Source organism: Erpetoichthys calabaricus, chromosome 18 (assembly GCF_900747795.2).
Source record: "Erpetoichthys calabaricus chromosome 18, fErpCal1.3, whole genome shotgun sequence".
NCBI classification, from domain to species: Eukaryota; Metazoa; Chordata; class Cladistia; order Polypteriformes; family Polypteridae; genus Erpetoichthys; species Erpetoichthys calabaricus.
Window position 1 is genome coordinate 22,281,643 of NC_041411.2, and position 23,519 is coordinate 22,305,161.

Consider the following 23,519-nt stretch of genomic DNA (forward strand, 5'->3'; position numbering starts at 1 on the left):
CTCCTGAGGAGGACTTAAACTGTAATTATGGCTGACCAATATTAACTTTTCAGTGTCTTCATACATGCATTTACAGTTTTGCTAGATGTTAGCAGTTACAAATAATACATAAAAAAGGACCAGCTATGATGTGCGAAGTTGAGAAATGGGTAGTAAAGGGAGTGCAGAAGGAGAAATTAGATGTGGCAGAAATGAGAATGTTGAGATAGATGTGTGAAGTTACAAAAAAAAATGACAGGATAAGAAATGAGACAATCAGAGGTATAATAAAAGTGGGAGAGTTAGCTAAGAAAGTACAGGAAAGTAGGTTGAAGTGGTATGGGCATGAGATGAGAAGATAATAATTTGATTTAAGTACAACAGAAATGAGAATAACCTGAAGCTGAGTATCTAGCTGATCCCGCTCATTCTGTACAGTCTGTAAATGCTCGTCCAAACTGGCCATCTGCTGCTGGATATGGGATACTTCCTTCTGCAGCCTAACATGTTCCAATTCAGTTGATTTCTTTTCACCTTGTACATTGATCAGTTCTTGCTTTAAGTTCTTCACTTCTGAAATTAGCCTCTTTTTTGTGGTTTTCAGTTCACTAATTAATTGGTCTTTAGAAGATGCATCCCGGCGGTAGGCTTCAACCATCACCTGAAGGATGAAAACCACACAAGCCATTTAGCATTCAATAAAGCTGCTTTTCTAAAGGTTAAGCAGAATAGCGTTAGCAATGCCTACTGGTATTGAAATCAAAGGATTAATCTATAGCTTTCTGATAAGGATTTTTAGTGCTTATATTCAATAGGAAAGAGACAAAAATATTTAAAGCATTGATTTACTAACAGCACCCTGTGTCAGTGCTTATTGTATTATAAGGGTCGTATATTGCACAAGAAATATGTTGGAATCAAGTGTACAATGCAACAATAATATAGATAAGGCTGATTTCAAGGTGGGCCTCCACTATAGTTTACAGTTAGAAAATCCTTACAGACACAAAATTCTGATATGGGCATATTCATCCTCACAGGTGGCGCAGTGGTAGTGCTGCTGCTTTGCAGTAAGGAGACTGTGGAAGATTGTAGGTTCGCTTCCTGGTTCCTCCCTGTGTGGATAGCGCTTTGAGTACTGAGAAAAGTGCTATATAAATGTAATGAATTATTTTATTATTCAATAAACTCTTAAAAATGGTAAAACGAGAAGGACAATTGCACAATGGGCCCAGTGTTGGGGCCATTGTTATGAAAGTCACAAAAGTATTAGGGTGTACTCACACTAGGCATGCTTGTTCCATACTGTGCCCAAGCACGACTGAAGCTTTTTCTACCAACTACAATTCATGTTCATAAGTAAGGTGAGAATAAAAAAAAGGTTTTTAACTTAAATGGTATTGAATGAAATGAGAATTGCACTGACTGACTTGTCACATCATTGACGTGATATCTGTTTTCCGTGTCCAGGCACATTTAGCAATCACACTGTTTCTGAATGCTACTGAACTGTGCTCGGGCCCACCTCTTCCAGGACACGGTACAGTTGGCTCAGCACGGACCAATCACACTAGTCCAACAAACTAGACTTTGCGGGGGTACATGTGGACAAACATGGTTGGGTATGGAACAAACTGCCAGTGTGAGTACACCCTTATTCATGTCAGTGTCATTGAGGAATTTACAGAAATCAATTAAAAAGAAGAATCATAAGTTACATTACAATATTCACAAAACATATACATAATGCATTTGTGAGACATATCTAAAACTTGTGTGGAACTTTGGACCCCATTCATAAGAAGGATATAACAGCTACGGAAAATCCCAAGACATTTTACTTGTTTCCTTTCTGCAGGGTAGAAACTTCAATGAATGACTAAAGGAGACGAATGTTTTCAGTATTAACAAATGTGAGAAACAGAAAAGTTATGATTTAAGTGTTTAAAAGTATTAAGGCATTAAGTAGTGTGGATTCTAGCATTTACTCCAAATCACATTTTTCACAAATAACACAGGCATAGTTAAAATTAGTAAAATGTACATTTTTCCAGATGTTAAGTTTTGTATTAATTTAAAATGAACATTGGAGATATATGGAAATATTTTATTTAGTAGTGAAATAAAACTGACATAAGATATAATTTAATGAGTTATGACAGTTTTTCCTATTATATATTCTATTTAAAATAAAAACACACTTCTATATAAGAAAAAAAATGTTTTATAAGGTAACTTTATAATGATAGTAAATATTAAAGGACTAACGTGACAAAATTACCTTTTGCTGGAGGTACTGCTCTTTTAGTTTTTGTGTTTGTTTCTTCAGACTGTTGTTTTCCTGTTGCATGGCTTCAATCTAAGAAATAGATACAATTTTCAATTAGGGGGGAAAAAGTCAGATACAAATATATGCAAGATTATTACTCAGTAGAGCATATGCAATACCTGATAGCCATGGTTTTAAAAACCTCATTCTATTGTGAAAAAAATCTTATTCTCACAGAAGTTTTGTCACTCATTAAAATTTATTTACAAACTAACTTGTAATGAAGAAAACTACACATTACTCTTTGTTGTGAATGTGAGATTTAAGCTTTTCTTAAACTGAATTAACTGTAGCTATATCTTATAAGATAGCTACAAATTAAATACATACATTTTTCTAGATTAAATTTGAGTTTAATGAACAAAACGTATATAAAAAAAGTATATAAAATAGCAAATAATGCTCTAAAAATGTAAAGTATTTCACTGGAAATCAGAACTACCTGAGTACTCTTTACTTTGATCTCCTGCTTTAGTTCATCGAGCATATCAGCTGCCACAAGTGTCCCTTCACCCAACTTTTGGGCTCCCTCATCCAAAACATCCTTTTCAGCCCGTGCTGATTGCAGTGCTACCTCTAGGACAATCCTTTCTTTCTGTAGATACTGAATGGTATCATCCTTGGCATTATCCTCTGTCTGTAGCTCATTGAGCTGAGCTTCCAGCTCTTCATATCGGGTCTGCAGGTCATTCAGTGACTGTTCTTTGGTATGAAGAGCCTCCTGAGATACTGTAAGCTGCTTCATCAGCTCCAAGTGTTCATGCTGTAGAGCATCCAGTTGCAGATCTTTCTGTGACAGGGTTAATTTTACCTGGAATAGATTTAAACACATCAGTGGGCAGCATTAATGATCTGAAAGACCAGCTTTTAATTTATGTTTTAGATTAAATGATGCATACATCTCAGAGTCAGTAGTTTTCTTCTACTGAAAACTGGCAAAAAGCTGACTAAGAGGGATTAAAGTCTAAGACTAAGACCCAGATTCAGTTATAAATTTTCCAGTTAAGTTGCACTGAACAAAATCAGTGGTCTTCTTAAAGACTCCACAGCAATACTTAAAAACGTGATCACCTGCTCAAGCTCTTTTTCCAAGATGCTGGCTGAATTGGCCAGCTGCTGAAGATGTTGCCTCTCTTCATCAAATTCACCAAGTTTCCGTTGTAGGTCATCTTCCACCATTGATTTGGCCTCCTGAATTTGATGGAATGCTGCTTCTTGGTCCATCATGTCAGCCTAGACAAAACACACCACATATTAAATGTAGCTGTTTTTTTTTTTAATATTATAACAGATTTTCTGTTTAAATAAAAAGAAGTGCTTTAAATTACAAAACACTGAATGCTAATAACTACTTATTCTCAAAAAGTGAATTTGAAGATTATCATATAGGTCAACCTGACCAAGCCTTTCTGTAGCAGTTAAAGCTCTTGCTACACTAAGTAAAAAGTTATTCACTGCACAGTAACACAGCACAGAGGCAAGTCTACCAAATACATTGGTATAATGTTTAAAAATGAAGGCTCATCTATTGACATAAAAGAACTTGTTACAATAATCTGAATTATTTAATTTTCAGCATGAATCCAGTGATTTGAGATGAACAGCTGCATTAATTAAGCTGCAAACTGGGGAGATGAAGTAATTCTCTAACAATTATTCAGGTATATACAGTATATGCAAAACACAGTTTGGTGGCACATTAATCATCATCATCCTATTTAACATAATGAATTCAGTTCTAAGTCATAGGTTCAGTGCCAAAAATTGATGGGGCGTCAACCAACCAAGTGGAGTGCACACAAACACGTAGTCACTTATCCATGTAAAACTGAAGAATGACCAATAAAATTCGCCTTCATGTTTTTGGGAGAGGGTGAAATAATTTCAGATAACATTCAGCACTTGCATCCTTTTCTGATCCCCAATCATGTGGCTGCACTCAGTGAAGTACCAGGCTAATATAAACCGTGTAATTTATATAATTACTGTATGAACTCAGTAAGGTTTAAGAGATTGCAGGCTACAGTATTGAGCTAGTCTTATAGTAAATAAAGGTTATTTTTTCTTTAACTATGAGACACAAAGAGTTGAAACAAAGCAAAGACAGTGTTATTTATTATCTGTGTGTTTCTTCTGAAACAAACACACACTTATTTCTGCAACAACTACATATTTACTGATGGCACACTGAGGCTATTAATGCAGTAATCAGTGTTAGAAATAACATAAAAATTATTCTGAAGCATTTACAGATATTAGAAGTGAACAATTGTGTAAGGTAAGAGTCCTGAAAAAATGTAAAGTTTTGCAGATATTCAACTTTTTATTGAAAGTTAATAATGGAAGCTTAATATATAGCATTACAGTGCTTAAGATATCAGAATTCCATCCATAACAAAAACACTAATTACAGGTTAAACATGCATGCATTGTATAATTTGAAAATATAGATATTTTAGTTCAAGGCACTATGAAGAATAAGTGGGTGGCTGGATCTCTAAGCATAATGACTCTCAGGCTGAGTGAGTAAGCATGCCTGTATAAAAACGACACATTGTTTAGAGGTTATTATCACAGCAAAGGCAACAGGGAGAGGTACTGTTTCAAAGCGACTGTTAACAAGCTCAGTAGACTTAATGCACTCCCTGTAGAAGTTCACCAGGATCAATGGTTTAGTTACAACTGTATAAAACATGGTATTCTACAAAACAAATGAGATTTTTCTCTATACCCAAACTGCTCAACAATGTCAGAAAATGAGCAATTAATAACTAATCAATCAGTGATTATGGAAAAAAAATACTTTATGATCAACCACCCATGGAGCTGTCCTTTCCTTATGTTATTCTAGAAAATATTTTTAAAGAATGAACATAATATAACCTAATGACGTTCCAATATTTGTACCGACTTCGGTGTATTAATACTGCATAAATAATGTAATTTTTTTTCCACAGCACGCCTATCTTTTAATTCTTAATAACTTCAGTTGCTGCTGTGATCTAAATTCAAACAATTTGCACTGATGGAAAAGTAAGTGTCTTTATTCTTTTAGTGCCAGAATAAAGGCAGTAAATGACTTGGAAAAACCCAGTATAGGACCAAAGTTATCAGCAGCTGCACAAGACACTGGCCTCTTTTTATGTAAAATGTTGTTAAAACAGAAAGATAAAAATATTTACGTGAAATTATTTCAATTCAGATACAGTTTTGGTGATTTAATCTTATATTTGTATGTTTTTAAATTATTTAATTTACAAAATGGTTCAATCTTTTTGAATGCATAACATTCCCATAAAGCTAACTAAGAGATTAACTAAACATTTGTGTAAATACATATTTTACATAGACAGATCATTGAACCCTTGATTAAAGTAGTGACATAGGAGCAAAAAAAAAAAAAAAAAAAAAATAGGCAAGGACAACAAATCCTGAATGTACACCTATATGTAGTTAATTATTTTTATGGTGCGTGTCCTACCTAATGCTTCTCCCTGCAATTATTCTAATAAAGGCATTTTTTGATAATGTAAAAGATTTTACCTCAATATTTTGAAGCTGAGCTGCAATACGTTCTTTCTCCTTGATAGACCGTTGCTGGGTTTCTGTTAGTTGATGAGAGAGTGTAACATTTTCTAGCTTAAGATGTTCCAGTTCCCCCGTCTGAGTTATTTGGCCAACCTAAATATATAAAATGAGAGAGATTATGATACTATCAAGACTTCATCTATTGCATGTATGGTTTTTTAAATTTTAATTTTATATCCTGAAATAACAAATTAAATTACATTTTAAGTTTCTTAAAATATTATTTCAACTGTGTTGAAGTATTAAATAAAACATTAACCTTCATATGAAAGTTTACGTTATTTGGTGTAGTTAATGAAAGGAAGCTAAAGGAAAAGGAAATTGCCAAATACAAACACAGCAGTCTCTTCCTTTATGTGGCTTGAACCAATGAGTTGGTAATCGACTTTAAGAATCACAAAGCAGACCACACTTAAGATTGTGCGGAGAGGGTGAGCTTTAAATTTCTGGGAGTCATCATCATGACTAAAGAGGGTACAACACATGTGTAGCTCACTGTTTAGGATATTTTTACATTTTAAATGCCAGTGAGTGATTAAGTGGAAAGATGACATAGACGGCCACAAACATCAATCTCACTTTGTGTTTAATTAAATGTAACAAAAACTTCCACAAAAGGACAAAAAAAAAAAAAAAAAAAAATTACCACCATTACCAAGAGTTGAGTATCAAATAAAGCTGCATGCACAAATTCTTTTAGCTTTTGAAAATATTCCCAAATGAATAATCTCTACAATAAAATATCTACTTTGATCATTTCAGTTTTATTACCTGCATATTAGCCATTTCACTTTGCAGCCGAATGCGTGCTTCCTGGGCTATTGTAAGCTGCTGATGGTACCACTGGCGAACCTGTTGCAGTTGTGCAATTTCAGACTCAGATGTTTTTAGTTTGTTCACCAGAGTACTCCGCTCCAGCTGGACCTGCTGAAGTTGGCTTTGCAGGCGAGTCACCTGATGGTGAAGCTCCTGAACTACATATAAAATCAAAAGGAAAACTTGATTAAATACAATAAACCAAATTTATAACTAAAGAGAATTTTAAAATTGTGCCTTTAAAAGCAGGCAAAGTCATGTTTTACATTTAATATCTAAAAAAAAAGATTATCAAATTAAGAGAAATACACGAAGTATAGCACAATAACAAAGCACAATTTAGTTCTTATACAAAGTTAACAATTTTTTTTTTCCCTCTAACCCATTCTAAACAGTTCTATGCATTTTCTTACCAGAGTTGTCCCTGGATGCTAATGTTTGCTGCATTTCTTCCACTTTTCCCATAAGCCTCTGGTACTGTTCTTCTGCTACCTGCAAGTCATTGCTGAGCGACAAGAGGCTTGAATTCTTGGCCTCCAGGGTGCTTTGTAGTTCTGCCATGGCCACCTCCAAATTTGCACAGTTCTTCCTTAGACTACCCACTTCTGAAGAGAGAGAAGTTTGTCTCTCATGATTCACCTGATTTTGCTCCAGCTGAGCCTGGAGCTTAGCGTTCACTGCAGCTAGCTGTGCTTGTAACTCCGTCTTCTCTTTCAAGGCCTACAGGGGAAAATACCGTTAGATTTAAAATGCTCCAGTTTTGTAATCATTCCAAGCCTTTACAATAATTGAAATTCAGCCTTTCATTTCCCTCAAATTCAGTAACTCAGTTTTTATAGTTTGTAAAGAAAATCACCTAACATGAATCCTGTCCAGTGAAAATTATAATAAAGTATAGGCAAAAACCAAGCTACTTTCTTTCTAAAGCATATCGCCTGTTGTTTTGACGTTAAGTCTATGTATATTAAATATTTAGAAGAAATTTTGCAGGAAAAACAGCTTGATATTCTTATCTCATGCCTTTGAAATGACTATTTGTAAAACTTCTTACATTGAATTTACTGTAAATTAAAATAGGGATGTTAAAGCAACTATGAAAAAAATTCTGAAGTTTCTGCTGCTATACAAAATATAGATACAAAAAAGGAACCACCTCTTAGAAACTGTATGCTTGAAACAGTTACACTCTACTACAAAGTCTGTAGCTAAGTGAATTAAGTTCAAAGTTATCTTTAACTATCCTTCTGAGCCATAAACTTTGCTTTGATTTCCAGGCAATTACACCATACTGTATACATAAATACATATCACAGGACCGTGTTCTATTACAATAAGCAACAGTGACACATAGCTCATAGTTCTATATATCACTTTAAAAAAGGAAACTTTCAAACAAACAGAAAAAGAGTCAGCATAAATGCCAACCTACATTTGTATACACTCTGTGAGCATGTACCTATTTATTTCTATGGTACCATGGTTTAACAGCCTCTCTCACCAAATTAACACATGTTCAGTCTCAGCACGAAGCAGCACACTTACTCTAAAGCAGCGCTAACTAGCCTGTTACACATTAAAAATGTACATACCTGGCTAGCCTCTGAGGACAGTGTCTCCAGCTGTCCCTCCAAACGCATTTTTTCTTTAAGAATCTGCAACATATCATCATGACTTCCCATTACAGAGCTACCTAGAGAGACACTTCAAAAGAAAAGATACATTACTCTACTGCAGTGCATTTTTCCCTTTTACTGAGCCACAAAACTTTTTACATCTAAACAAAAAAAAATCTCATTCAAAACAGGCTATTTAATAAGTCACTGAGTTCAGTAGGGATTACTGCAGTGATATATCATTAGTGGAGCATCAAGTGATAAACTTGAAAGCCAAATACATATGTTTTTAAGGATGTCGAATTGCAAGAAGTCATATCAGACCTGTGGCTCTTTTCCTTCCCCTCCCTTCCAATTATGAGCCCTGCTAAACATGCTCAAAGAGTTCAAGGTCTTCCTACATTTCTATTTGCTATTTTTTGTTATTAGAGATAAATGCAAGGGTCAACATTACCATTATGGCAACAACTAAACACTGCGGCGAGATGGTTTTGCCATCACAGATTTTCCTGTTGGACAGGACATTTAAGAGGTCGCTACTTCTCTTTGAAAATGCTGCACACTGCACTGTCCCTTAAGTTTTGCTCTCATCCCACATATGAACAGCATTTTACATATAAATAACAGTTCCATTTGTAGCATCAGAGGTAGTGTCGGACCCTGAAGGGAGATATGTGATGGTCATGGGCAACTTATATAACAGTAAAATGATTTTGATAAATGTTTATGCACCCAATGTTGATGATAAGGAATTCATGCAAAATCTATTTGCATCCATTCCCAATGTGAACACTCATAAAATTATAATGGCTGGGGACTTTAATTGTGTTTTAAATCCACTCTTAGATAGGACTCCTGTGACAGGGGGGACGACATCTAATACTGCAAAGATAATTACACAGTTTTTAAATGATCACAACTTATCAGACCCCTGGAGGTTTCTTAACCCAAACTCAAGAACATATTCGTTCTACTCACCAGTGCATTATAGCTACTCAAGAATTGATTATTTTTTTATAGATAATAATTTCCTGCTTACAATTAAATCATGCAAATATGACACAATTGTTATCTCTGACCATGCCCCTCTAGTCTTGGAGCTAAAATCATTAAGCCCCTCACACTCACCTCGCAAATGGCGTCTTAACCCTCTTTTATTGGCAGACGAGAACTGCACAGAATTTATATCCAAACAAATCAGCTTCTTCCTAGAGACAAACACCTCCACAGAGGTTTCTGCAGGAACACTCTGGGAAACTCTAAAGGCCTTCTTAAGAGGCCAGATTATTTCATATCTTTCCCATAGAAATAAATTAGAAACCAAGAAAGTGTCAGAGCTAAGAAATGAAATTACTAGAATAGATGAAGAACAAGCCAGGCGTCCAAGTGAAGCTCTTCACAGGAAAAGGCAGGCCCTGCATACAGAACTTAACATCTTAACAACTAAAGAAACTGAACAACTTATTTATAAGTCTAGACAGCATTACTATGAACACGGAGAAAAAGCTAATAAGCTTTTAGCTCAACAAATTCATAAACAAGAAGTTCACAATGCAATACCAGTAATCACCAACAAGAATGGAGAAGAAATCATCGACCATAATAAAATAATGCACACATTTAGAGATTACTATAAGTCTTTATATTCCACTGAGCCCAAAGAAGACAACACGCAATCTAATGCATTTCTGGATAATTCACAAATACCACAAATAGATGCTTTAAGTGCTGAGGAACTGGATAAACCTCTAACGCTAACAGAATTACTAGACGCTATAAAGTCACTACAAAGTGGGAAATCATCAGGCCCTGATGGTTACCCCGTAAAGTTTTATAAGAAATTCTCCACTCAGCTAGCTCCACTCTTATTGGCAACATTTACAGAAGCTAAAGACCACCAAATACTACCTCAAACATTTCGACAAGCATTAATCACCGTCTTTCCTAAACAAAATAAGGACTTGTTACAATGTGCATCATATAGACCAATTTCACTCCTGAATAATGATGTTAAGATACTCTCAAAAATCCTAGCTAGAAGGATGGAGAAAGTGCTGCCCACGGTAATATCACAAGATCAAACTGGATTTATTAAAGGCCGACATCTATCTTCAAATCTCCGACGCTTGTTTAATGTTATATATTCACCAGCAAAATCAAACACCCCAGAGATATTACTATCATTAGACGCAGAAAAGGCATTTGACATGATCGAATGGAATTACCTTTTCACTGCATTGGAGAAATTTGGGTTTGGCCCGAATATTTGTGCTTGGATCAAACTACTGTATACCAGTCCAGAAGCTTCAGTTTGTATTAATAACATTTGCTCAGACTACTTTAAACTAGAACGTGGTACCAGACAAGGATGTCCCTTGTCGCCACTGTTGTTTGCAATCGCTATTGAACCACTGGCGGTTCACTGCCGAAATTCTTATCAGATAAAGGGGATTGTCAGAGAAGGACTGGAACAGAAAATTTCTCTATATGCAGATGATATGGTCTTATATATATCGGACCCAGAAAACACTGTCCCTGTTGTTTTAACAGCACTAACAGAATTTCAAAAGATATCTGGTCTTAGAATTAATCTGAATAAAAGTATACTCTTTCCAGTGAATTCACAAGCATATAATATTAGATTAGACACCCTACCTTTTACCATAGCAGATCAGTTTAAATACCTAGGGGTAAATATCACAAGTAAACATAAAGCTCTTTATCAACAAAATTTTGGCGTCTGTATGGAAAAAATTAAGCAAGACTTGCATAGATGGTCAACTCTTCATCTCACTCTAGCCGGAAGAATTAACATTGTTAAGATGAATATCCTTCCTAAACTTCTCTTTTTATTTCAAAACATTTCAATATATATCAATAAATCATTTTTTAAACAGTTAGATTCAATAATAACCTCATTCATTTGGAACTCAAAACACCCACGTATCCGAAGAGCGACCCTACAAAGACCTCAGGCAGAAGGTGGCATGGCTTTACCTAATTTTCAGTTTTATTACTGGGTAGCAAACATACAAGCCATAAAAACCTGGACACAAGTAAATGAACATACACAGGCTTGGTCCGCAATAGAAGTAAAATCCTGTAGTACTTCTTTATATTCCCTGCTCTGCTCTCCAATAAATGAAAGTTATCGCAAATATACTAATAACCCAATTGTGCTTTACTCACTCAGAATATGGAACCAAATTAGGAAGCATTTTAAGATGGAAAATCTTTTATCAGTGGCACCTCTGCAAGAGAACCACCTCTTTCAACCTTCGCAAGTATATCCAGTTTTTAATACCTGGAAAAGTTTTGGGATTAAAATGCTCAGAGATCTTTATATAGACAACATATTTACATCTTTTGAACAATTGCGTTCAAAATTTAACCTCCCAGCTACACATTTCTTTTACTATCTTCAAATTAGAAATTTTGTTAAACAGAAATTGCCCGATTTCCCCCACCTTGCACCCTCCACAATGCTGGAAAAAATACTGCTCAATTCCGGAAAACAAACACTATTTCCGCAATATATAAAATCTTATTAGAGTCCCTACCTTTCAAAGATCCAAGAGGACATTGGGAAGAAGATCTCTTAATCAATATATCAGAAAAGGAGTGGAAGGTAGCAAAGCAGAGAATTCACTCGAGTTCTATATGCGCAAAGCATAGAATTATTCAACTAAAAATTATATATCGAGCTCATCTGTCTCGCTTAAAACTGTCCAAAATGTTTCCAGGCCAGGATCCAACCTGCGAGCGCTGCAACCAAGCTCCTGCCTCACTGGGTCACATGTTCTGGGCCTGCACCAAACTAACATCATTTTGGACAAAAATTTTTAAGTGCCTCTCAGACAGCCTTAGTATCACAATCCCTCCTAACCCACTAACAGCTGTGTTTGGTGTCCTTCCAGATGGACTGGAATTGGAGAAGGACAAGCAAACGGTGATTGCATTCACTACACTCTTGGCACGCAGACTTATTTTGTTAAATTGGAAGAATCCTAATTCTCCTCTTATAAGTCAGTGGGAAACCGATGTTTTATATTATTTGAAATTGGAAAAAATCAAATTTTCAGTTAGAGGATCTGTACAAAATTTTTTCAAAACATGGCAGGATTTAATCAATATTATTTTAGAATAAGAGAATTAACTATTATTGCATTTAACTCCCTTCTCCATCTCTTATTTATATAGATATTTACTTCTCCCCTTCTTTTGTCTAATGTTACCTTATTAAAAAGCTTAAAGCAATTTTCCTTTAGCTAAGCTCTCCTTCTCAGGGGTGGGGTTTGATTTGTCTTCAAATTTGTTGGGTTATAAATTGATCTGTTTGTATGGAATGATTACAATGAAAATTAATAAAATACAAATATTAAAAAAAAAATAAATAAATTATGCTGATCACACAAAAGAGTTGATTTTTTGGCAACACATATACACACAATGGCGCCTCTCATTTCCACTTCTTAAAGAAAGTATGCCATTTTCACCTGCTGGAGATGCTGTCCCTGCGGCTACGTGTTTCTCCATTCATGTCTGTATCCTGAGTAAGGAGATCATGTTCATCTTTAGCTGCCTGTAACACCTCTTGAAGTGTGGGGTACTGCCCAAGTGCTTCTGGGGAGATCTCTTGGCCATCAATATTGTAAGAGGCTTCACAGTGGTTCACCACAGAAGAAAGCATGCTGTAGACTCTCACACCAGAAACGCTACTGTGCATAGAGCTGTCACTTTCATTGCCATCCTGTCGGATCCCAGATTCACTGCCATCAACCTCAGATATGTTGTCTGCTATCAGAAGGCTGGTGTCAAGTCCATCTTCCATTTCAGAGTTTAAACTGATTTCTGAAACAACAGATGTAGAACTCAGACTAGACTTCAGCGATCCCATTGTTGTGTCCCCAGATTGCGACTTCATGCTGCCGTTCTTCATTTCCGTTTCGCTGACTCTGTAATCAGCTAAAGAACGAATTTTACTAGAACGGGACGATTTTGTGGACTTTTGTTTGCTAGATGAAGGGATGCCCAGGCTTCCCAATTTGGGTCCACGTGGGACATTGGTACGCATGAAGGAATATTCCTTTGTCATTGACACTGTGCTGGCACGGGGAAGGGTTTCTGGATGCATCATGAGTTCAGGGTCAAGAGTACTACAAGGACGGTTTTTGGGTGATGAGTTATGAGACTGCAAAGATATACATAAAAAAATCCAATCAAAAATCAAGCATATTTCAATATAAGACTTTTCAATTCATTTTTATTCATATTGAAACAATCTAAAAAATATGTTTACACAAGAAAGAAAAATACATACTAAAAAGTTACATTAATTATCAAAGCTTTGGAAGGCAATTATATTAGTTCTTTATATTGTAAGGAAAAAAATAATTTCACACTGTTTAATCAGTATCTGTAGCTATCAATAAAACAAAAACATTTAACAGAAAATAAAAGACAACAGAATTAAAGAGCATCATAAACTTTGCTACACTAAACAAGGACATCTGAGAATGTACACCCAACCCTAGAGGTCTTAGCAACTATATGAAAAAGACAAAAGCTCAGCTTCATCAAGTATCACCGAGTTTTGTATTCTTGCTACTGCCAAGTTACAAGTAAGAGATTAAAAACTAGTTGGGCGAAACAAACTATACATTTAAATACAGAAAAATACAATACAAAGTATCTTGCCAAGACAAAGTAGGTGATCAAACCCCCAAATGTAAAATTTAGAATGTTTCTTTAGGACTTTAGTTAAATAATCAGCCACAATTTCACTACTTTCCATAATTTCAGCAGTTAGCATCATAAGAGAAGAATCACAGTTTTGTGTAATGAACAGCATGGATGTTAAAGAGCTCCTAAAAAAGTGGGTGGTAAGTAGTTTTGTTCTATATTAAGTAAGGCTATTGTGTGCAAACCATACTTGTATTTTAGATATTTATTTCCCTCTGTATAATCCAGAAAACCTAAAAATATTTACAGGACCCATCTAGGCATCATTAATTAACATAAGAAATAATAAAATCTAAAGGGTATTTGCATATATCCTGCAGTTTAGAGCAACCTACCCTTTCCTTGTGTCTCTGGACTCTGTACTGTTTCAATTGTTCTTCCAGTCGGCGCCGTGCCTGTAGTCTAATCTGCTCCTCATTCTCCAGCTCCAAAGACGGCTCCAGAGAACCTACGGGTAAAATGAACACTGGAAAATTACACCATCATACTGACATGTACAAAAACCAAAGGATGCACAGATGGTTTACTTTAGACATGCAGTGTAACAGCTAGTTTGAGATAATAAACTAGACGAACAAAACCAAATTCAAAAAGTATAATTTTACATTTTTGGACAGCTCTATGAGCTAGTCACAACGCTCTGAAACATGCTTTGCAGGAAAAAAATAATATAATAAAAATGCTCTTTTATAATGATTAATAATTAGTTAAGATGCTATCGGAATATTTGCCTATATAATATTTAATTGTTGCCAAGAATACTCTAGTCACCATCAGCATATTATTTTTTTAAAACATAACATTTAAGTAAACAAGTGTCAGTTAAATTACTGTTGTATTAATGGTGCTGCACCTTAATTCAAGTTAAACTTGACTGGAATAAAAAGCAGCAGGTACTCTGGTATTCCAAGGGGAGGGATATGAGCTTGTTATAGATGAGTAGGCTTCAATAGGCAATATAAAACTTATCTAGATAACTGTGAGGCATCACCACTCCACTCCTATTTTATCCCTTTGACTTAACTAGTCCAAGTGAATGAGGTGTTAATGATAAATTTAAACGTTTTGAGCTTAATTACTACACCATATGGAAAACTATGGTTCCTGTAGCCAATTGGGGACATCTCAGACCCCCAAACCTCAGATACAACTGCACCAAAAACTGCCCTTGGTTCAAAAGACTTTTTTTTTTTATTTTCCTTTTCATATCTTTACAAAGACTCTTTCCCCATCCATACTACAAGAACAAACACACACAATTCTTTTTTTCTACTTTATTTCCCTCTTCCACTCCTCCCAAGAAAACTATGTCCCTCTCTTCTCCCATGCAAACCATTAATAATTGATTAAAAAGAATGAATCAAATCTCCAAGTATACCAAAGCACTTTAGCAGTGATTTTGCACCTCACAACTGCTTGTTTTACCAGATATACAAACAGTCAACTAATGCCACCTAGATTTTCTTAAAAAATTAGCCCTACACTTATAAAATGTGACCCTCTTCAAATGTTAAATAATGGCAAGCTGTCATAAGACAAACTGTATCTGACATGGAAGTCAAAACAATGTTTTCCATTTATTAAAACAGGAGTATCACTGAAAAGTCAGACATATTTGATCATTTTAAAATTTCTAAATAAGTTTAACAGTAATACGCTTGAGACAAAAAAAAAAAAAAAAAATAACCAGTGCAACCAGGTGTTAATAGCAAAAACTAAGACTTAAAGCCTTTTAAGTGCATTTACAAGAGAAAGTGGTAACAATATCAAAAAGCAGATCTTCACATGCATTACAGATTGTAATGGGGTAGCCAAAATGTTTAGAAATCACATGCAGTACTACTCTTAAATTGCAAAGGCTTTCAAATGTCACTGGAATCTGAATAAGCAAGACACCTAACCCTATTTATCAAACATTCAGCAGTAACTTCAAAATGAACTATTCTGATTTTAAATTTGTTAGCTTCAGCGTTCACTGTCGAGATTTAAAACTTTCTACACCAGGTGTAACTGAAAAGGGGAAACGGGTAAGAGCAGGCATTTGCTTATATAAGTGGAGTTTAATAAGTAAAACCCAAGGACATGGCCTCTCCCTCCCATTTGCAAGCACAGGCAAAATGTAAACAGGGGTTAGTGTTTAAAGGGAAAAAACAGTTTGAATAATGAAAAAGGGGAAGGGATGCTCTTTTGTGCAGATGCTTACACAATTCAGTTTCTTGCAAGGGTATACTTAGTCTGAGAGACTGCAAAGCATCCCATTTCTTAACAGTACCCTCAGAATTAACTCCCTGAGACTTCGTTAGCTTGTAAGCGGCCACACCTGAAGATAGCTCTGCCCTCTGGAGGCTGCTGGAGTGACTATCTTGAGTTAAGGACAAGGGTCCATTGGGGCAGTTCTGTGTCATGCCAACAGGACCTCCCTCACCAAGAGATTGGCCTCCTTTTTGCAGCAGGTCTGCTTGAATCAGAGAGCCTGAAATTAAACCGATGCAAAACATAAAAGATGACTTAATTACTTGTAATGAAAAATTTACATTAAACAATTATGGTAAATGTTGAATATTTGCAAAATTTGGTGATGATCATATGTATAATCATAAACACTGAAAACATACCAAAAAAGCATTTCCCTTATCAGTCGCATATTTATATTTGTTACAAATATAGCTTAAAACAAAGAATGATGGGCTTTATGAAAATGTGTAATACAATCAGACAAAAGTACATACTGTGCCTTATAAAAAAGAAAAACATATCTTTTGGTATTTCACTTTCCCACCTCAACTTTGGTCTGATTCCTGAAATGTTACAGCAGCTGCTAGCTTTAGTATTCATTATGTCACTTTTAATTCTGTCAAAAATGTGTCTACAAAATGTTGACTAAAGTGAGTTTTCAAACAAATGATCCTTTAATGTAAATTTGCAAAACAAAAATATAATACAGGGAAAAAAAAGTTAGTGGTGAGGGTGTGGGAGACAACATGATTTTCATTTTTATCAGTTCATTTTCTCAGAGAACGTTCTCTTAAAAGAAATGCTTCCCCACCACTCTCACTTTGTTTACTGTTGTTTTGCTTATAGCTAGGTATCAATGACCTATTACATTTAACAAATAACAGTAATTAAAAAAAATAAGTTATAATTGTGTCAGTTATTTTAGTTAAGTGTATTATTGGATAGCAACACCTTCAATTGAAACATATTCTAAAAAAAGGAATTCCTAACCTAGACTGTTCTCCATAAAAAAAATAAATAATTTTTTTTTGTATATTTAGTTTCCTAGCAAGGTAACTCTCCAATCAGTAGTTTGCAGAAGTCTTCAAGTTTGTTTTAGGTTTAATTTACCTTGTATTTTTATAAGTTTTTTTTTTTTTGCAAAGTAGCTTCCAGTTGTGCTCACAGTGACAGATTTGAATGAAAAAAGGGAAAAAAAAACTGGCTTTGATGCCATAAAGCAGACGGTCTGGTTTATATGGGCACACATCATGGCTGTCATGCGTTCCCAGAGTACATTTGATGCCCCCTCTGAGCACTTCCTCAGAAATTAACATGACGTGTGCATGATTTGCAGTACCAGCAAAAAATCACGGGGGATTCTGGGTGCATTGTGTTCAAGTTGGAACGTGATGTCAGAATCTCTGGTTATTATCAAAATGTGATTGCAAACCGCTTTTCAGATCAGTGTGCGTGCTTCGATGTTTGATAAATGGTTCAATGTGATGAAGCGAAATGCTGACATACAAATGTATTCGTGGTGCTTTTGTTTTAAAGCGTCACATATTACTCAACATAATGACGCAATACATTTTAATGGTCTGCACCTTCACAACAGCATCAGAATGTATGGAAGAGTTTTCGAGCCACAGAGAAAAAAAATTAGAGACACAGTGAAAATGTATATTTTGTGATTTACAGTGGAAATTTTGGCTTTAATCTCGAAATGTCCACTTTAAACTCATTATTTAATTTTGTTAATAATGTATACTATTGTCAACGTAATCTACTAACCGACCCAGTTATTAATCACTATGTGCTTCTGGGGCTTCCACCTGTGCTGACAGCAGCGGCAGGCAGCAACTGCCACACAGAACACATTAAATTTATGACATTTCAGCTCTCTGCACATTTAGAATCCTTAGATTTATACTTGATATCATATTAAAACCACAACCTTCTTGAAAGACACAGAAAAGCTTAGACTGTAAACCAAATGAGTATATGAGGGAAACACTGAACAGTTACATACCATGACCACTCCATGTGAACAGTTGTGGTAAGATTGGGCAACACCTAAAGTGCTCAGGGTTTTAACCTCTGTCAAAACTTTCTCTACCAAATATTAACTGAATGGGTTTAGCATGTTATTATTGTGTTCATTATAATTTCAGAGGGTTTGAGGAATTTTGTACTAGATTGTGTGCTAATCAATGGCAAAAATGCAGTATGTTATGGTTGCATTAAGTGATAGAATAAAATGAGCAAAAATGCCAAATAATTGAATAAGTTTTATAGGAATTGATAGTTTATTTTAATATCCTTTATTTAAGGAAATGCTACAGTCATTGTGCTTTACCCGTTACAATTATGATACAGATACCATCAAGCATCACAACATGCAGACAAATTGAGATGGAGTGCCATTTGCAGTTCTTTGTGTGTTTGCTTTATACTGAAATCACTTGAAATATGTTTATTTTACGAATGACAGTATTCCTCAGACCAGACTTCAGTTAGTTATGTCGTCTAATTTGTAAGTGCTTTGGTAAATTTTTATTTTTCTGTATGTTTTGCCATTAGGTAATGTCATTTGGAAATGTAGTCTTATATTCCTTACATATGCGGATTACATCAGATTCCATTTTAAATTTTGAGTCCCCATCCATCAAACAACCATTCATGAAATCCTTTAAAACACTCATACTTCAGAGAGTACATAACAATAACAAGATGAAGGCAGATAAATAGAGCACTGTTGGGAGTCAGAAACATCACCTATAGGGCTTGGATATTCTGGCATTGTCTACTTGCCAACTGAAAAGCTAACCCACTAGACTCTGCATTTACATCAAAGTTGTAAACCCATCCCGGTTCCTCCCTGTGTGGATAGTGCTTTGAGTACTGAGAAAAGCGCTATATAAATGTAATGACTTATTATTAAACAAAGAAAGCTATTATTGACAATTCTGAGTCTATATGAATTTTGACTAATTGCAGTAATCATTTGTGCTACTTAATGTTACTGGCAATTATGTGATACCACTTCACCACTCTGTTGAACCCCAGAATGGATAGGACACATACTGACATTAATGTTTAAAGACCTTTGTAGGTTAACACTAACATCATGACCAGAAGACATGATAAAAAGACATACAGTAGGATTGAAAAACCTTACAAAAACGTCTACACATATATCTTCAAAAACTTCATTATGTATTGAATACATTATTACATAAGTGTATATGTATTTTTGGCTAGAGATTATAAATGAGACATCCATCCAGACCAGATGGGATTGTTGTTGATAGTGTGGCTGTAAACAAAAAATGGAAGTAAATTAAACAATCAGACAAAATGTATGTGCTAATTAAACATGTTTGATCTCATTTAAAAACAGGTTTCATGTTGTTTGTAATGCTATTCAATTGGTATACAATATCTTTTGGAAATGTCACAAAAAAATCACATATACAGTAGCAGATTTTTAATGTTCTACAAAGAGTCTAAAACAAAATGGAAACAGAAACCCACACGATGTTACTCCATGTACATTTTGCTTGCTCTTCGTCACGGTCACATTTTACACATGCATTCTAAACTGTCCCAGGTTAAGCAAGTACAGCGAGTTTGCAACAGTGTGCCCTGCAACTGACCAGTACAAAGTTGTTTCTTGCCTTGTGCACAAGGGTTGTTACCACACAGTCCTGAATTGTATGAAGAGGACAGAATATGGATGGATGGAAAAGCAACACAACTAAAATCATTTGTTTGCATATGTAGCTGGCGAGGAATAGAATCAGAATACACAGCAATGTGGAAGGTCAAGAACAGTTTAAAACTACCAAGTGTACATATACACAAAAGTGGAAAATTTCACAAAAAGTAGTACAACTTGCTTTTCTAGAAAATACCAAATGTCCTTCTCCCAAGGCAAAATGACACACCCTGATATTATGTACTCCTTTATTTGCACAATGCATAAAAGTGTGAAACATGATATCTAAATGTAAATCATGTCAGTGGAAATCAAGATCTGAAAGCTAAGCTAGAATGTACAAGAAGCAACAGTGGATACTGTATGCATCAAAAACAACCATCCAAGTACTAAAAAAAGTAGACCTCAGCTACTACTGTACAATTAGAAATCATTTACTTCTGATTTTTACAAACTGACTAACAGTCAAAATAAACCAGTAATTAGAAGGGCACCAGAATAGGTTCTGATGCTTTTTAAGATCTTGCTGCATCCATTTTTCTTTTTTATGATTTTTTTTTTTTATAACAAAACATAAAGCAAAGAAATGTAACTAATATTAAGATATTACATCTTCTGCAACAAAAACAAACAAATTAAGAATATATAACTGTCTTCAGAAATAAGAATGATGAAAACATTCAACAAACAATGTTTACTATGATGTGATGGTTGGCAAATTGAGAAGAACAGTCCCATTGGTTTTATGAATATAACATGCACATAAAGATTAAGATGTTCACAGTCCTGAAACTAAATTTAGGAATGAAAGCCATTTATTTATAAATTATGACTAGTTATTCTTAATAAGTATATCTCATTTAAAATGTAAAAAATAATCTTAAATTCATGGGTATTAATGACCATTTATTTTACTTATGGCTTAATTTTACATTGCTTTATAATAGAAATGGAGAGGGTGATTATAAATATTGGATCTGAATTCTGACAGACGCTATATGGAATTCCTACATTTGGATGATACTTGCTACATCCCTAAAAACTGGACTAAGTGGGATGAATGAATTGATGGGTGAACAAATATATTTTCTATATAAATATGATGCACTGATGAAACCACTTCTTAGCATGTGTCAAATTTACTAAAGAGCAATTCTAGTGAGCTATGGCATCAAAATTCAGTTGGTAGACATTCTTCATCTACTCTTCACATGTCTTGATAAAATACAACCAAAACTAAAATTCACATTCTTTTTCAGCACATATTTCACTATTTCCTACCACAATGTGGACATATGGCCTCTATTGTACTACCACTAAGAGACACATATTTGAAACTCAAGCAATAGTGATGCTTCCAGGCACATATTTTTCTTTTAGAATAGAATTTGGGGAAAAAATAAATCCTTACCTATTAGTCCATTTGCCACTGATGTACTATTTTCAACAGCCTCTGGTTGTTGCAGTTCACTGCTGACTTCAACAGCACACAGGCTGTCAGTCTTCTCAGAATCTTGGTAATTTAGTGCCATTTCCATTGTACCGAGAATAAGAATCTGCTGGAGACTTCTTTTTAAATTCAAAAAGAACAGTTTTCTATTGTCCACAGGCTGCAGTACCTCGGCTGCAATGATGTTCAGTTTTGCACACCATTTTCAGCTAGTCATCTTTCTGTGAAATTTGAGCAAGATATGTAATTAACTTGTTGAAAGCTTTTCACTAGTTGTCCATGCAGATACACAAAAAGAAAAAGTAAAACAACGAAAAGAAACACATACAGACTCGCATACATAGTACACACATAGAAGTACACTTATATATACTGTACATATTCCACAACAGCCAGCATGTTTTTTTGTCTTTTATATACAGTATTTTCTCTTTGGATTAACATTTCTTAACCAGTTTGGAGAAGGCACACTTGACCATTACATGCAAAATGCAATAGACTGGTAAGTTCATTTGCAATATCCAATGTGTTCATGGTATGTCACTTACCAGCTTTCAAGTAATAATATTCTAGTAGCACAAAAAATGTACCAACCTAAGGTATTGTGACAGTAAGGCTCAATAACCTAGGAGATAACAGATTCTAGAAGCATTACATAAATACATTACACTAACTAGCTGGACCAGTGTTAAGAACAAGAATCCATGCAAAACTACCATATTTGTTTACACGGCATGAAAGGGATGTTTGAAACATATTTGTAACATTTACACTTTTAAAGTGGTGGAAGTCATTAATCAATGTGCTAGGTGGAGGTAAAAATAAAATATACAATGAATGGTCAAGTATCTGTAGTGCATGACTTTATACACTACATTTTTAAATGTATTTAAATCAATCAATACTCAAGAATTTATCTCATGAGGTAAAAAGTACACTTTGCAAGAATAATTAAAACCAAATGACACAAAAGGGTGATGGAACAATGTGTCTGAAAATGGAGAATCCTTCATAATAGCAGTTTGTAGATTTTTTGACTGGAAAATTCTATGAAATTGTAATCAGAGCCTTGGGCTCAGTCTTAATTGCAATACAATAACTCATGGGTCTGTCTCTAGATTGATTGATTGTCTGTCTGTCTGTCTGACATACATCCCGCCCCAGGGGGGAAATCTGCCATTACGTTACAAACATATAAGTGATACACAGTAAGAGAAAAAGGAAAAGGTCAAATACAACTGAAACAATGAACAACAGCCGGTGCATTTACATTGACTGGACCTGACAACATCCCATTGCATTAAACGGAGTCACGTAGTGAGCCTGACGCCGTCCCAAACCACGGAGCTCAATGACAACACGTGAAGCATCATGACACATACAACTTTTGAGTACATATACGAGTCTGAAAAGGATAACTGATCTCGTTGACTATGTGAAACGTATGTATTAGGCTCGATTATGTGATTTAAAAGGCCTTTCTAACTGCACCTCCTGCAATATTAAAATATGTCACATAAAATATGAAAAAAACAACGGAAAACAGTGTCTTGACATGCTGGCAACTAAACTATATTCAATTTAGATTACAAATGCATTTATTGAAATAAGTGTCCTTACGGAAAAGTTGCATTAAAATTCAAACAACAACCTTGTGCTTAACGACGACTGAAAATAAACACAAGAAGTACAAGGGTGGAACACGAGGATATACTTTCCGCCCTTAAACAAAATATCCAAAAACCACTGACCCTCTTTATCCTTCATCCCCTGCCTTTGCTTGCCGTATGCCCTCGGCTAATTTGAAATGTTTCCACTTTGTCGGAGTATTTTTTCCTTATACTTATCACATACATCGACACGACTTCAGTCCCCTGACGTGGCTCCCCGGTCCACTCACTTTTTCGCTCCTTCCTGCAACATCATGTGTTGATCCTTCGTTCTGTATGTGCAAGGGTTGGGTGCCAGAACAATAACAAATACAAATCAACTTCTCTTTAGCGTACGGAAAAAACTATACTTTCTAAAAGTATCCCGCTGAAAGACGCACGTCGAGACCTAAGACCG

The 23,519-nt window shown here is 35.1% G+C and overlaps 1 protein-coding gene across 7 annotated transcripts in view; it reads right to left on the reverse strand.

Annotated features, from left to right (window-relative positions):
- Positions 1–23,519, reverse strand: part of golga3 (golgin A3) — a 158,303-nt gene extending 134,784 nt beyond the window's left edge. For 4 of the 7 annotated variants that reach the window (XM_051921260.1, XM_051921258.1, XM_051921259.1 and 1 more), the window contains exons 1-13: positions 23,204–23,364; positions 21,414–21,673; positions 16,271–16,540; positions 14,403–14,515; positions 12,822–13,516; positions 8,302–8,413; positions 7,126–7,432; positions 6,668–6,870; positions 5,852–5,989; positions 3,380–3,541; positions 2,751–3,119; positions 2,261–2,338; positions 377–640 (exon numbers count right to left, since the gene is read on the reverse strand). In XM_051921260.1, the coding sequence (XP_051777220.1) occupies positions 377–640; positions 2,261–2,338; positions 2,751–3,119; positions 3,380–3,541; positions 5,852–5,989; positions 6,668–6,870; positions 7,126–7,432; positions 8,302–8,413; positions 12,822–13,516; positions 14,403–14,515; positions 16,271–16,540; positions 21,414–21,540 (2,838 nt within the window). In that variant the 5' untranslated portion in view covers positions 21,541–21,673; positions 23,204–23,364. Of the gene's footprint in view, positions 1–376; positions 641–2,260; positions 2,339–2,750; positions 3,120–3,379; positions 3,542–5,851; positions 5,990–6,667; positions 6,871–7,125; positions 7,433–8,301; positions 8,414–12,821; positions 13,517–14,402; positions 14,516–16,270; positions 16,541–21,413; positions 21,674–23,203 lie in introns of all 7 variants that reach the window. The other 3 variants (XM_051921257.1, XM_051921261.1, XM_051921262.1) reach the window with 3 other exon arrangements.